The 16,155-nt window shown below is 39.7% G+C and overlaps 1 protein-coding gene across 4 annotated transcripts in view; it reads left to right on the forward strand.

The window, feature by feature from the left end:
- LOC144075333 (uncharacterized) overlaps positions 1-16,155 on the forward strand; it is a 123,842-nt gene that overhangs the window by 15,985 nt on the left and 91,702 nt on the right. For 3 of the 4 annotated variants that reach the window (XM_077602237.1, XM_077602238.1, XM_077602235.1), the window contains one exon: positions 12,968-13,074. In XM_077602237.1, coding sequence (XP_077458363.1) covers positions 13,065-13,074 — 10 coding nt within the window. In that variant the 5' untranslated portion in view covers positions 12,968-13,064. Of the gene's footprint in view, positions 1-7,305; positions 7,325-12,967; positions 13,075-16,155 lie in introns of those variants that run through there. The other variant, XM_077602239.1, reaches the window with a different exon arrangement.

Here is a 16,155-nt window from a genome sequence, read left to right on the forward strand (position 1 = left end):
TCATGGCCATTGTTGGCTTTTATTCATGCGTAGACCGTCTTGTTTTACCTTGTTTTGGTCGCCGGTCTTTTGGGCGCCCGTTGTTTGGGTCCAGGCGACCAAAAGACCGGCGACCAAAAGACGGCGACCAAAAGACCGGTGACCAAAAGACGGCGACCAAAAGACCGGCGACCAAACGACCGTACACGGGTTAGCGTAACGGCGGGCAAAAAGCTCAGGACATGGCGCTTCAATCCGAGGTCATAAAATTCCAGACTCATTGATCATCCGACCTCGGCGGAGGTCCGCACTCTACCGACTCCCGTTCGGCAGTTATTGTGACGGATGATCACGGAACGGCGGAACGGCGGGGGGAGGGTCAACCGTGGCGTCGGCTTTTGAAAAGACGGATGGCGTCGAATCCGAGTTTTCGGGTACACCTTTCATCCTTTTCTCGTCTCTTTAACGTCACCGCTTTTAGGGGTAGAAGACCAAAAACAATTTGCGGGACTTTTTATTTCATCTCAGCCACACGCCGTCGCCGGGGTAAGATCTCCGGCGGCGGCGGCGGCGTTGGCGAGACGTGCACTCCATCGTCTTTCAATCCCCATGAGATCCCCGCAAAGTAGAAAGGATTGACTCGGGCTTCATCCTTTGACAACGGAATAAGAGGGAACGTGGAGAAAAGCGGGTCCGAAAGACACGACTTAATCAAACGCCGACAGCTCGGAGGAACAAAGGACTTTTTTTTATTTTTTTTTACTGGATGATCCAAGCTGACTTTAGTTTGTTACTTGTGTAATATGTGACAAGGACCTTAACAAATTGGACTCGTGTCATGGATTTAGGAACCTGATTGTCCTTTTTTTGCGGGACTCCTGTTGCCGATATTGTATTGTAATACCTTGACATACGAGTGTCTCAACTTGCGTGCAATTTGAGATACGAGTTAAATTCCTAGCAAGTTTTTGCCTTGAGATAGGAGACACATTTTGAGATACCAGCATATGAGACACGAGGTTGCTTAAGATTTCTTTCTTGCCGCATCTCCTTCGTGTAAAAATACCTACAAGCACTGGGCGGAGCCTTGCATTTTTCCGTTTTTTTTTTTGCGTTAGACCACAGGTGTCAAAGTGGCGGCCCGGGGGCCAAATCTGGCCCGCCGCATCATTTTGTGTGGCCCGGGAAAGTAAATAATGAGTGCCGACTTTCTGTTTTAGGATCAAATTAAAATGATAGATTTAGATGTATATTAAATTTCTTGATTTTCACCCTTTTAAATCAATATTTACAATTTTTTTTGTGTTTTTAGTTCAAAAATCATTTTCGTAAAATCTAAAAATATATAAAAATATTTTCTGTTTAACACTTAAATATGGAACATAAAGAAAAAATGGTTTCCTTTTGAAATAGATTAAAAGAGATTTTCCCTTACTAAGAAAATGTGTCAAAGTGGCGGCCCGGGGGCCAAATCTGGCCCGCTCCATCATTTTGTGTGGACCGGAAAGTAAATAATGAGTGCCGACTTTCTGTTTTAAGATCAAATTAAAATGAAGAATATAGATGTATATTAAATTTCCTGATTTTCACCCTTTTAAATCAATAATTGTCATTTTTATTTAATAATTGTTATTTTATTTCATTTAATATCTTGTTTTTTGGTGTTTTTTTTCAGAAGGTGGGAACGAATTAATTTGTATTTAGTTCATTTCTACGGGAAACCTTAATTTGAGTTAAGAATAAATTGACATACGAGCTCCATCCCGGAACGTATTAAGCTTATATCTCAAGGTATGACTGTACAGACAAAGAATAGTTCTTAGCACATACATATTTGATGGTTAATGCGATATGACTGTTATTACGCAAAAAAAAGTGTTTACCGATAAGTATCATGACATTTTTTTCCTTTCAAATTTGAAACTTCAAACTTCTGCGCATAAATTAATGAAAAAATGTAGTGTTCTTGTGAGACCGTTTTGAATTTTTATGACCGTACGCTTACATTAATTTGTGGTCTTTTCTTCTTCATTTTTTGAATGCGTGGCTTGTCTAATGGGTGCGATCTGCCACACGAAGCCACGCACGCCGATTAACATCCCGTCTGCAAGGGCGGCAAAACTGCGGGAGCTTCCTCAAAATAGATGATGTGTCTTAGAGGAAGAGTGAAAAGGGGAATTATTCTTTTACTTGTCAACCACGAGTTTTCGACAGCAACGGATGCGGATGCGTCGCTTGGCAACAGAGCTCCCATTATGCTATCGGGTTATTTATTTTCCTTTTATTCATCGGCAATTCTAATTTTAAAAAAGGAACTAGATTATAGTCATCCGTTCCTTTGACTTGTAAGGCAGCCATTCTTGTCAACTTTTGAAGACACTTTTGACAAAGTGCAGTAAAGTTTTGATGACTGCGTGTACACAAATGTGTTCTTGCCATATTGTACTAGCGCAAGAGTGTCAGACTCGGGTTGGTTCGCGGGCCGCATTAACGGCAACTCGGTTTCATGTGGGCCGGACCGTTTTAGATATAATATTTAGATTTTTTTTTTTATGAAGTGGATTAAAAGCGCTGAATATTCCGTTTTTTATAGATCTAAAACAATGTTTATTTTAGCTTTTTTTTAAAATAGATTTTTAGATTTTACAAAATGATTTTTGAACTAAAAACACCGAAAAAATTGATTAAAAATGACAATTATTGATTTAAAAGGGGGAAAATCAGGAAATGTGATATACATCTATACTCTTCATTTTAATTTGATCCTAAAACAGAAAGTCGACACTCATGATTGACTTTCCCGGGCCACACAAAATGATGCTGCGGGCCAGATTTGGCCCCCGGGCCGCCACTTTGACACATGTGATTTATGCTAACAATAGCTTTTGAAATAAGATCCATTGTCCACAAATGGCTTTTTTTTAAATAAATGGATTAAAGAACTGGATCAAAAGCCCTGAATATTCAGTTTTTTTAAAATAGAAAAACAATGTTTATTTTAGCTTTTTTATATATTTTTAGATTTTACAAAATTATTTTTGAACTAAAAACACAGAAAAAATGACAATGATTGTTTTAAAAGGGGGAAAATCAGGAGATGTAATATACATCTGTACTCTTCATTTTAATTTCATCCTAAAACAGAAAGTCGGCACTCATGATTTAATTAATTTGTTTTCAATTCATTTCAATGGGAAACGTTCGCTCGAGTTACGAAAAGCTCGACATACGATCTCGGTCTCGGAACGGATTTTACGATCGTATGTCGAGGTACCACTGTATTCGGGTTTTGCCTTAGCACTTTCCATGTTGGCGTACCTAGCGGATGTGACTGTGGGCTCCGTGCCCGCCATCTTTATTCGCGCTCGGTCGTGGCAAAAGCCGGAAGAATAGAAAATGCCTCGTTAAGAATTGAATACACGAGTGTGGTTTGTTTCAAGGCTTGACTCGAGAGGCCAAGAATCGTGCTTTCAAGAGGGTCGTTAGCTCTAATTGGCTACGGAAGAATAACACTACAGTTCTAAAAGGCTCGCGAGGGTGCGTGTTGAAAAATTAACTGGATAAATATGGGTTGCGTATTATGTATGGAAATGAATGCTCAGGTTTTCCAATTACAACTGTATTTGAGACTCATTATGTTTGCCGAGGAGTTTTTTAATCGCAGTTTTTGACTGAGGATTGTGGGAAAAGTCACATTTTGAGAACAGTGGGGTTTTTAATACAAGAAAATGTGTTTTAGTTTGTGGGATTTTCATTCTTTGAAGTCCGGTAATCACCCCAGGAGGTATTTCACTAAAGATTGGACGTGATTGGGCCTCAACCCGTCGTCCTGTTCTTTGTGAAATTAACCACAAAAAATAGTTTTTATCCAAGCGATCAAACGATAAATGGAGTGGATTTAGAACATAAAAGGAAGTGAAACGGCCGGTAAACAGACCGTAAATTTGACTACTTTTAATGTCGTATTCCGTCTTGTCGCACGATAAAGTCAACGAGTCTCGACTAGCGTTTTTTGTTGAATCCTGGTCCCTCTGCCTCTGTCACTCTGTTTTCAGTTACAACTATGCAAAGGCAAATGTTACAAAAGTACAGTCATGCCTCTAATTACTTGGTTCCAGAACTTTTTTCATAACTTGAAAATTTCGTAAGTAGAGGTGTACTTTATATGTAAATTCTCTAATTGGTTCCATGGTCCTCACACAATTACCAACTAATCCCTTTAAAAATTTTCAAAGTGTCCCAATTTTGTACGAAAGATTTGAGAAACACAAAAAAATGTAAGTAAACCAATGTAAACCAAATAATGTAAGTAGAAATGACTAATTTTATTGCAATTGGTTCTAGAACTTTCTTCGTAACTTGAACATTTCGTAAGTAGAGGTGTACTTTATATGTAAATTCTCTCATTCCTGCCACGGTCCTCACACAACTACCAACTAAACCCTTTAAAATTGGCCAAAATTTTCCAATTTTGAATGAAAGATGTGAGAAACACAAAAAATACAAGTTAACCAAAAAAAGTAAGTAGAGATATGACTAATTTTATTGCAATTGGTTCCAGAACTTTTTTCGTAACTTGAAAACTTCGTAAGTAGAGGTGTACTTTGTATGTAAAGTCTCTCATTCCTTCCACGGTTCTCACACAACTACCAACTAAACCCTTTAAAATTGGTCAAAGTGTCCCAATTTTGAATGAAAGATGTGAAAGACACAAAAAATACGAGTTAACCATTTTTTTTTATTGCAATTGGTTCTAGAACTTTTTTCGTAACTTGAAGTAGACGTGTACTTTATATGTGAATTCTTTCATTCCTTCCACGATAGAGATATGACTAATTTTATTGGACAATTTCAATAGTTACGGATCTGTGAGTATTATAACAGATTTTTTTTGTATTTTTACAAGAGTCAATCATTAGTGTGTAAAAAAAAAAATCTTGACAGCGGTACTTTCAACGGCTGAAACATTGCACCCATAAAAACAAACGCTACCACCCCATTCCATTATAGGCTGATCTATCTGTACGTCCTCACATTTAGGCGAGAAAACGGGATTTAATCACATTTACTGCTCACCGCAGGCCCTCCCAATCTAATCAGAGAGTGAAAGACACCACCGTAAATGAAAACCTCACAAATCTCGCCTCCAATTTCCGTCCAAACGGATCGTCTTCCTGCTTTCGCCTCGTCCGACCCTTCATTTTTTGCGATTCCGACCTTTTCCCGTACTGTTGGGAGTCTAACACCCGTAAAAATGGACTTGATGGATTGCTTTCTAGCACTCTGACGGAGGCCAGGGAATCCCACAACGTTTCCCCCCTGTTTAACAATCCAACCAATCACACCTCAGGCGTTTGCTTCCCAGGTGATGCTTTTAAGGGTTCAATTTTTTAGCTTGTTGGGGTTCTCGGGCTACTCGCACCAGGGGACCCAAATTTATCTGGTGCGCCTCACAAGGCAGCCCGAGGATGGAAAAAAAACTTGAAAAGGAGGCGGCGGGTAACGGCGGTCGAGGTAAAAGCCGGGAAAATACGACCGCGAGTGCGGCGTTCTCCCGTCTGCCACTTTTATACGCAATCGTATCGCTGCCTCATTTTTTAAATAACAGATCTCCCTCTTTCGCTAGGCCATTAATGGCTGGAGAAATATTGATCGGCCATCTGGTCTTCGGGAGACTAAGGCTAATATCTGCCGTCTACCGCGAATAAATCTCCTGTCTTGGGCGTCTAAATAATGCAGCGGCAAAACAGCGGCCAGGAAGAGCGAGAGGGGGATGAAAAACGGGAGACGCGGCGGCAGAGAAGACATAAAAATGGGCTAGATTTGACATGATAGCACTAAACGGGGACATTTGTCGCTGTCGCCTACGTTTGGACAAAGAAACTGACAACATTAGACGTTTTCGTCTGCTACCAGTGACCGTGACGATCCGGATTTGAGCTTTAATGGGTAAAAAAGTACCGTATTTACTCGTATATAAGCCACACCCTGAAAATTGCCTTGAAATTTTTGAATTTTACAATTTCTCGCGTATAAGCCGCCCCCTGATTCACAATTTTCACCTCCATATTCATGGTTTTAATAGGGACTACAAATGTGTTACTTTGAAGGGAAAATCTTAAGAAAAATCATTACAAGTGGTATTTATGAATACTGTATGACTCATGATTAGGCTCAATATCATAAGGAAGTTAATATGTCTGTCTTTGTAAACGCAAAATATCAAATTATTCAATTAGAAAGTCTATCTTGATGAGAACCGGATGCTTTCTAATGACAGAAATGACAATTTTCTTACCAGAAGTTTAAGATGTTATGGCAGCCATATTGCTTATAATGTCAAAATATCTCAATTATTTCCATGGTTCATATTACTCCAATAGTTGTCACTTTCGAACAAGAAATACAATGGAAAAAAATCAAAGTGGAATTTTGTTTTATTTCAAAATCAAGGCTACTCCCATCTGGCCAGTCAGAGCACGTTTAACTAGGTGACGGGAACGTGAGTTTTTTTCACGTTTTATGCAAGATACGTACGTTTTTTTTCTTGAATTTCATTCATAGACCTCAAAATATATATATTTTTAGCATTTTATCTGTTTAGCATTCGCTTGCGTCATGACGTCACGCGCCGACCTAACGGTGCCATTTTGTCATGACGTCATCGTATCACGACGCCGTAAATTTGCAGTTTTTTGCATGTCGTGTTTTTATGCGCATATAAGCTGTACACTCGATTCAGTCATCATTTTTTAGTCCGGAAAAAGCGGCTTATGTATACGCGAGTAAATACAATACTTCAAAAAAATCCCGTACAAAAGTTGTTATACGGCGTACACATTTGAAATGGTCCACAAATATATAAAATACGGTCAAAATGTTTAAGTTGACAAGCATTTGACCTCTTTTGAACGTCCCAAGTGGGACGCTCTCGCATGTCGATAGACGAAGCGCCGTAATCGTGTCAGGCTGCGCCGTTAATGATTTAAGCCCTTTTTCTTTGTTTTTTACGACATCAAATGATCTGCGAAGGTGCCGAGATCCGCTGCGTAAATTCATAAAGACAACCAGAGCTTTCTTTTTTTTTTTTAGTCAAGAAGAAAACTGACAAGCGCTCGATTGGCTGAAATGTCTCACAAACCCCGTTTGCGGCCCGCGGTGCCGACAAAGCAGATTTGACAAACGTGACAAAATATTCTTTCTCATCTGACATTCACAGACAGCCAGAAGGGGGGCGAAAGTTCACGTCGAAGCGCCGCGCTAATCGGAAAGCCCACGCTCTGCCGTGTAAACAAACCATATCTAAACTTCGGGGAGACGCGCCTTTCGTCGGGAAATGTTGCCGGTAGGTCACCTTTCGTCGTGTTTGCTATTTAGTGCTCCGACATACATTTTTATGAGTGTAAAACCCTTGAGATGATGGTCTCGTTTTCCGATTTGCCCAATCCGGCGTTACAAATACGAGACGAGTATATTTATTGAAATTTCAATAGCTTCGGTTGTGGGTACAGTTTTGTTTTCTGTGACTCGGATGAAATCATAACATAGAATTAAGTTTTGGAATTCTATATGTGAGGGGTCGGGAACCTTTTTGATAGAGAGGGTGAGAAACGATTCATATTTTGAAATATTAATCCTTGAGCGCTCTACTTGGAATTTTGAACTTCAAAATATGCCAAAATGTGTCCATTTTAAAGTACAAAAGTACCGGAATTCTTTTAAAAATGTTTTTAATCAATAAGTATAAATGGAAGTATGCATGCAGAAAGGTCGAATGAAAAACATTCATTCAATTTCTGAACTGTTTATCACATGGGTCGCGTGGGGTGCTGGAGCCTATCCCAGCTAACTAAGTAAGGGACACCTTGACTCGGTGGCCAGCCAATCGCAGGGCACCAAGAGACGGACAATCATTCACACTCATATCTAGCGGCAATTTAGCTTACAATTAGCCTAGCATGCATGTTTTTTGGGATGTGGGAGGAAACCGGAGTACCCGGACAAAACCCAAATGCAATCCCTGTGAGAACATGCAAACTCCACCTGGGATCAATTTGTATAATAATAACAGTACATCTGAAACAAACTAAATATTAGAACAATAAATTCAAGAGAAAAAGCATGTTTCCATATTTGACCTCACTAGTTAGCGGATAGCCATACACACCCATCAAAAAAGCCACATGCTGTAATAACCCGAGTATAAGACGACCCCGTCTTTTTCAAGACTCTAGTTTGGGAAAAAATACTTTTTTGAACACCAAATTATTTTTTATAATAATGACATTACATCTGAAACAAATAATTATAACAATAAATTCGAGAGAAAAAGCACGTTTCCAAATTTGACCTCACTAGTTAGCGGAGGCCCATATGCACCCATCAAAAGAGCCACATACTGTAATTACCCGAGTATAAGACGACCCCATTTTTTGAACACCAAATTCAATTTTTGTAATAATGACATCACATCTGAAACAAATAATTATAACAATAAATTCGAGAGAAAAAGCATGTTTCCAATTTGACCTCACTAGTTAGCGGAGACCCATACACACCCATCAAAAGAGCCACATACTGTAACGACCCGAGTATAAGACGACCCTGTCTTTTTGAACACCAAATTATTTTTTTTATAAAAATGTGACTACATCTGAAACAAATAATTACAACAATAAATTCAAGAGAAAAAACATGTTTCCATATCTGACCTCACTAGTTAGCTCCCATCGCAAGAGCCACATACGCCTCCAGAGCCATGGATTCCCTACCCCTCCAACAAATACACACAAAAACATGTTAAACCCATTCTGAAAGTAGAATCTGAAGCTTCATATTTATATTTTTTTTTATCTCTTGTTGACATTTTTGGGGATCCCAACAGACACGCCAGATACATTAGGCAATTGCACATTTTGATCACGTTAAAAGAGTCCCGCTAAGAAGCAACAGAAGGCAATCGGAACAAAAACAAGCCATTATATTTATTCCCCCCGCCGCTAAAGCCCGCCTGCTTGTTTGGACTACAGTAGAATGATGTCTTTTAAAGGGAAAAAGAAGAAAGAAAACAAAAAAGACAGCAAACATAACAGGACTCCTGCGGGATTAGGTCAGCTGCTATAATTCCTTGCAATGCAACCTTTCCGTCTTCCTGATTGGCTGCGATTTTCTTGTGTCGAAGGAGAAAGAAAAACATTAACACAACAAGTAAAAGATGCTTTTTTTTCCCCCCGGCTTGGAAAATTGATGACACAAAAGTCTGTTTGAAACATTTGAAAGCGCCTCCCAGACATGAAAAATCCACAATGCAATCCATGCGTGCAGGCGGAACACCATTGTCAGTACAGGTTTTTATTTATTTGTTATTTTTGATTTTTTAGCGCCAACTCCCCTTTTTTTGTGGTCCCCGCGGGCTAGCGGCTCACGCGGCGTTCTGGTTCTTAAGTTGGAGCGAGCGAGAGGACGGTCCGGCCGACTATCGGGCCTCGCCGGCTGTGTTTCGACTGGCATGACTACACACATTCGGGGCGCTGGGCCCAGTCGCCAACGCCGGCGTGGCACGGTGGCGGCGGAAAAAATCGCTAGCGGCCACGCCGCGTCGTGTGCGGATGAGCCGAAGCGGCTTCCTCGTGTCGTTTAACTGGCCAGTGGGAGCCAATTGCACAGTCCCTAGCCATTTTCTTTAAATTCATGTCTTTTACTCCTCGCCATCTTGACTCCAGAACCTCCATTTTGGATCCATTTTGGAAATAAGACAAACATTAGCGACACAGCAAAAGAAAATAGGACGGGATGATAAGAAGCAGTATTGGTTGTTTTCTTACTGCAAAACTGAAAATAACCAACAAATTGTAAATGTTAATTTGCCGACCTCTACTGGCGAAAAAGTCTTGTGCGCATATAAGCCGTATACTTGATTCAGTCATCATTTTCTTTAGTTACAAATACGGCTTATATGCGAGTACTTTACGGTACTTTTTTTTCAGTGCCCAGTCTTAGTCGTAAGGGAGTTTCAGCGTAGATTTTCACATTTTTATGATCTTAAAAAATATATATATATTTTTGTTGCAAATACGGCTTATATGCGAGTACTATATGGTACTTTTTTTCTTCTTCAGTGCTGAGTCCTAGTCGCAAGGGAGTTTCAGCGTGGAATTTTCGCATTTTTATGATCTTAAGAAAAATATATATATATTTTTTGTTACTAATACGTCTTATATGCGAGTACTTTAAGGTACTTGTTTTTCAGTGCTAAGTCTTAGTCGCAAGGGAGTTTCAGCGTTGAATTTTCACATTTTCATGATCTTAAGAAAAAAAAATATATATATATATTTTTGTTACAAATACGGCTTATATGCGAGTACTATACGGTAATTTTTTTTTCTTCAGTGCTGAGTCCTAGTCACAAGCGGAAGACGGGAGTGGCTTCCGCTTGGGAGTTTCAGCGTGGATTTTCCCATTTTTATGATCTTAAAATATATATATATTTTTTGTTACTAATACGTCTTATATGCGAGTACTATAAGGTACTTGTTTTTCAGTGCTAAGTCTTAGTCGCAAGGGAGTTTCAGCGTTGAATTTTCACATTTTCATGATCTTAAGAAAAAAAAATATATATATATATATTTTTGTTACAAATACGGCTTATATGCGAGTACTATACGGTAATTTTTTTTTCTTCAGTGCTGAGTCCTAGTCACAAGCGGAAGACGGGAGTGGCTTCCGCTTGGGAGTTTCAGCGTGGATTTTCCCATTTTTATGATCTTAAAATATATATATATTTTTAGTTACAAATACGGCTTATATGCGAGAAAATCCGGTACCTTTTTTTTCTTCAGTCCTGTGTCCTGGTTGCAAGTGGAAGACGGGAGAGTGGCTTACGCTTGGGCGTTTCATCGTGGATTTTCACATTTTTATGATCTTAATATATATATGTATATATATGTATGTGTGTATATATATATATATATATATATATATATATATATATATATATATGTATATATATATATACACAGATATATTTTGGTTACAAATTCCCCTCGCGTTTTTTAACCTGCCGCCCTCCCGTTGTTTTTCAACTCACAACTCCACGGGAAGACCCTAAAAAAACCTAGACCACCGCCACCATGTAGAAATAAACCGCTATCAAATCCATTTTTTATTTTATCGTTCCGCCCCAACAATGTCCTGACAGCATTTTCTCTCCGTGAAAAAAACGACACGGGGGAAAAAAAACATGTTCCTGAACGGAATAAGAAAATCAACCCACCTGTGTCCTTGAGCGGACCAGACAAGACTTGAACCTGTGAACTGGAAGAGCGAGCCACCATTTTGGACTGGGAAATTATGGAAATGAGATGTTATTGGTGCTGGCTGCCGTGACCTTTCCTTCCCCGCCACGTCGCGCATGTTTATCAGACTGGCCCGTGGCAAACACGACACTCCCGTAGCGGAGAAAAGTCGGAAGATGGAGCTTTGTCCTTAAAGCCGGCCGCACCATCCTCCTCCATTATGCCACCGTGACATTCTCCGCATGGAGATGAATTCATGCTTTGTAAACATACACGCACTGTACATTTCTCTTCTTCTCCACAAAAAGCATTCAATTCAAATCCTTGTTTATTAAGGGGTGGGTGTGGCCTCATATTTCGTGATAGGATTTGTATCGCGATTCGCAGATCGGGATTCGATTCCAGGGAATCCCGACACGGTGCAATTATTGAGATTTTTTTTGCATATTGAAAGTTTGGAAAACAAAAAAATGATGACTGAATCGGGGGTACGGCTTATATGCGCATAAAAACACGACATGCAAAAAAATTGCAAGTTGATGGCGCCGTGACCCGATGATGTCACGACAAATTGGCGTCGCCGTGACGTCATGACGCGGGTGAATGTGGCCGATACAGTCATTTATTTCAAAACAGAGAAAAGATAATCAGATAAAACGCAAAACATTTATTTTGATGTCTATGAATGAAATTCAAGACAAAGAAATAAGCGTATGTTGCATAAAACTTAAAAAAAAATCACTTGCTTGCTCAGGGCGGGGCCATCTTACCGGAGGATGACAAACTAGACCGCTACGGACACACTTCATGGTTGTAGTGGTCACTTGACTTCCTTTTTGAATTTGTCTAAGTGCAGGCAACACCCTTTCGGAATGTGCAATCTAGCAATCGATTTCAGAAATAGCACGATAAACTTTCTTAGGATCTTCCCTTCAAAGTAACACATTTTGTAATTGTGAAAATTGTGAATCAATGGGCGACTTATACGAGATAAATCAAAATTCAACGATTTTAAGGCAGTTTTAAGGGTACGGCTTATATGCGGAGGCGACTAACATGCCAAAAAATACGGTAATCCAAATGGACATGTATGGAAATTTATATCAATTTCATTCAGCTTTAAAGTAAAAAATGTTTACATAGAAAAATGAAAATGTTAAGTTTTCGTTTTTCGGCTGGCTACTTTTAACTAATTTCGTAATGCGACGTCATGTTTTAAATATGTTTTGCATTTTGCACAAAACTTTCCGTTATTTTGTCAGGAAAGCAGTGGGCTGGCGTGGGTTTTCTCTGGGTACGGTTTCCTCCCACATCCCAAAAACATACATGCTAAGCTAAGTGAACACTAAATTGCCCCCAGCTATGATCGATTGGTCATTTGTGGTCTCCTTGAGCCTTGTGATTGGCTGGCCACCAATTCAGAGCGCCCGAAGTCAGCTGGGATAGGCTCCAGCACCCCCCGCGACCCTCTGTGAGAGTAAGCAGTTCAGAAAATGAATGAAGGAATAAGATGAGTCAGCATGTACAAATGGTAAAGTTAAGCAATTGGACCTAATGACCCAAAGTAAATTCTTGTCAAGTGCTCATTAGCCGGACATTTTGAGATGGTCGGATTTTCATCGTTCTGTCGTCCTCCGAGGGATCAACTTGGCTAATTTAATCTTCAATGTACTTTTTTTTCCCTCTTCCATTAGGAAGCTCATCAGCGCGGCGACCTCGCTGGCGTACGCCGACCTTCTTGTTGTCATCCATTCTCTGAATTGACGTGGAATCCTGTTAGCGGTTAGCGGAATGCTAACGGGTGAGTCGCATTTCCTTGGGTTTTGGAGTTTATTTGATTCAAATATGTCCGTGTTTTTGATGACACGTTCATGCTGATGCTACCGGGTGAATGGAATGTAAAAAAAATCATATTTTGGTCATATTTTGATTGTTGATGAATTATTTATGGAAATTAAATGTTTCCAAAGTGATCATTTCACAACTGGAGTAGGAAGACTTTAAAGTTAGCGTCCACAAGAAGAAAAATAACAACTACTCTTTCAAAATAAGAGAATATTTAGTCTAAACTCAAATGGCAAGGATTGCCGTCCAATTCATTTAAAGTGGAAATTTTACTGAACATGAAATGATCATATTTTAATTTTTTTATCCTTTTTTATCGATGAACAAGTTAAAATCAAAGCGCAAAAACCCACAATTAAAACCACATGAGTCACCATCACACTTTCTTCCCCTTACAAAACCCACAAAGTGTTCATTTCAAGGTAAGTGTCATGATATTTCATAAATGCTATTTTAACCGCCACAAAAAAAATTGCTTGCTAAAAATGTGGCGTCCATTCATTCGTTTTTCGAACCGCTTGTCGTCGCAAGTTGCTCGAATTTCCTTCAAAAAAGACGGAAATGCGCGTCTGTGTGGCGTGGATGCTGACGACAGCATCTAGCGGGAAACAAAACAGCGACTCGAGTGCCAAAAGTTGATTAACGACCTTTAAAAAGGCGCCGGCTGGCTAATTTGCTGGCCTTTGGACTGATTTCCATACCAATCGATGTTGTTTGTCTCACCTCGAAAAAAAAAGTTTATTTCAAGGCCGACGTCACGTGACGTCAAGAAGGTTTGAGTTTGATGAAAATATGATGAGGGTGGAAATATCATTTAAAATGGCCCGTGCAAGAAGATTACAGTAATCCCTCAATTTTCGCGAATTCACTACTTTGCGATTTTTTTTTCCGCTATTATTAAAATTTTAATTTTTTAAAGTTCATAACAATGTGAAAATCCACGCTGAAATTCGTAAGTGGAAGCCACTCTTGCTACTAGGAGAAAAAAGTTATAATGGGTGTGATCCTATTTGGTGATTTTTCAATTATCACGGCCATGTTTGGTCTACATCACAGGTGTCAAAGTGGCGGCCAGGGGGCCAAATCTGGCCCACTGCATCATTTTGTGTGGCCCGGGAAAGTAAATGATGAGTGCCGACTTTCTCTTTTAGGATTAAATTAAAATGAAAAGTATAGATGTATATTACATTTCCTGTTTTTCCCACTTTTAAATCAATAATTGTCATTTTTTTAAATCAATTTTTCTGTGTTTTTAGTTCAAAAATCATTTTGTAAAATCTAAAAATATATTTAAAAAAAAGCTAAAATAAACATTGTTTTAGATCTAGAAAAAACGGAATATTCAGGGCCTTTAATCCAGTTCTTTTAATCAATTTATAAAAAAAAATCTAAATATTATATCTAAAATGGTCCGGCCCACATGAAATCGAGTTGACGTTAACGCGGCCTGCGAACCAACCACGAACCATGAACCACGATATTCGAGGGATTACTGTAAATTCAGCCTACATTGCACTACTTCGCTTTAACACTAGATGGGGGTAGACCGCACTTCTCCATTAGCTGACTTTTCAAAAACGATGACGACAACATGACAAGATGCTTAAATAAACGTAGAATTAATGTTTCCATAAATCGATAAATTTGAGAGTAAATATAGTTATTATAGTTTGGAATATCCTTCTACTGCTATACTGAATATAACTAAAACACTCGCTTTTGTTTACCTGATTTCGATCGTGTTTTTCACCAATAAATGTCCAATCGCATTGCTTTCAGCCCTCCCAGTCAAAACGGATTGGACAGCCAAAGGCAGCCAATCGGTTGATACTTCAATTTTTTTTTAAACCCGATTTTGACGGTCCATCGAACAAAAAGTCCCGGCAGGCTATTTCCGTTTCCCATCCACCAATTTGACACGTTCACTAGCACTTTAGGTCATTTTTTGAGGTGTACCTGCAGCAGCGAAAAGGATCCGAAACATCAAGTGATTAACGCCGGACATTATTTTTAGGACTCGAGCCCGAGGCGCTTCTTTGCTTCGGTGTCTAAAGTTTTATTTGGAGTCATTCGCTGGCGCCACGGGGCAAACGTCGGAGATAATCTACCGTCTTCGATTGGAACGCTGATGGCGTCGCTTTGAAGAAGGGGATTGCGCGCAAGCCACGGAGAAGAAAGGAGAAGGGAAGAGTAAAGAAATGAAAAGAAGAGAGAAAAAAAAGAGAGGATGGGATGCGTAACCTCTGCCAAAGTGCAAAAGCTTGGCCCCGTAAAAATAAGGAAGGGAGAAAAATGGCAGCTTCTTTGATTCTGAGCCGTTATTTGAAGTGAGCCGGGTAGACGAGACTTAATGGTGGGCGATGCGTGCGATGAACTGGAATGATTCTGGTGACACACGCACACACACTTCCAGAGACACCAAATCCTACCAATTTTCCCTGGTTTAATAGGGCAGTTTTACCAAAATATGAAATACGCATTTGAATTGAATGCCTTTATCGTCATTATACAAGTATAATGAGAATCAAATTAGTCAACGTAGATAACTAGTCAACGTAGATAAATAGTCAATGTAGATAAGTAGTCAACGTAGATAAGTAGTCAACGTAGATAAGTAGTCAACAGAGATAAGTAGTCAACGTAGATGAGTAGTCAACGTACATAGGGAGTCCACGTACATAGGGAGTCCACGTACATAGGGAGTCCACGTACATAGGGAGTCCACGTACATAAGGAGTCCACATGGATAAGGAGTCCACATGGATAAGGAGTCCACATGGATAAGGAGTCCACATGGATAAGGAGTCCACATGGATAAGGAGTCCACATGGATAAGGAGTCCACATGGATAAGGAGTCCACATGGATAAGGAGTCCACATGGATAAGGAGTCCACATGGATAAGGAGTCCACATGGATAAGGAGTCCACATGGATAGGGAGTCCACATGGATAGGGAGTCCACATGGATAGGGAGTCCACATGGATAGGGAGTCCACATGGATAGGGAGTCCACACGGATAGGGAGTCCACACGGAT

The sequence above is a fragment of the Stigmatopora argus genome, chromosome 6, assembly GCF_051989625.1.
Source record: "Stigmatopora argus isolate UIUO_Sarg chromosome 6, RoL_Sarg_1.0, whole genome shotgun sequence".
NCBI lineage: Eukaryota > Metazoa > Chordata > Actinopteri > Syngnathiformes > Syngnathidae > Stigmatopora > Stigmatopora argus.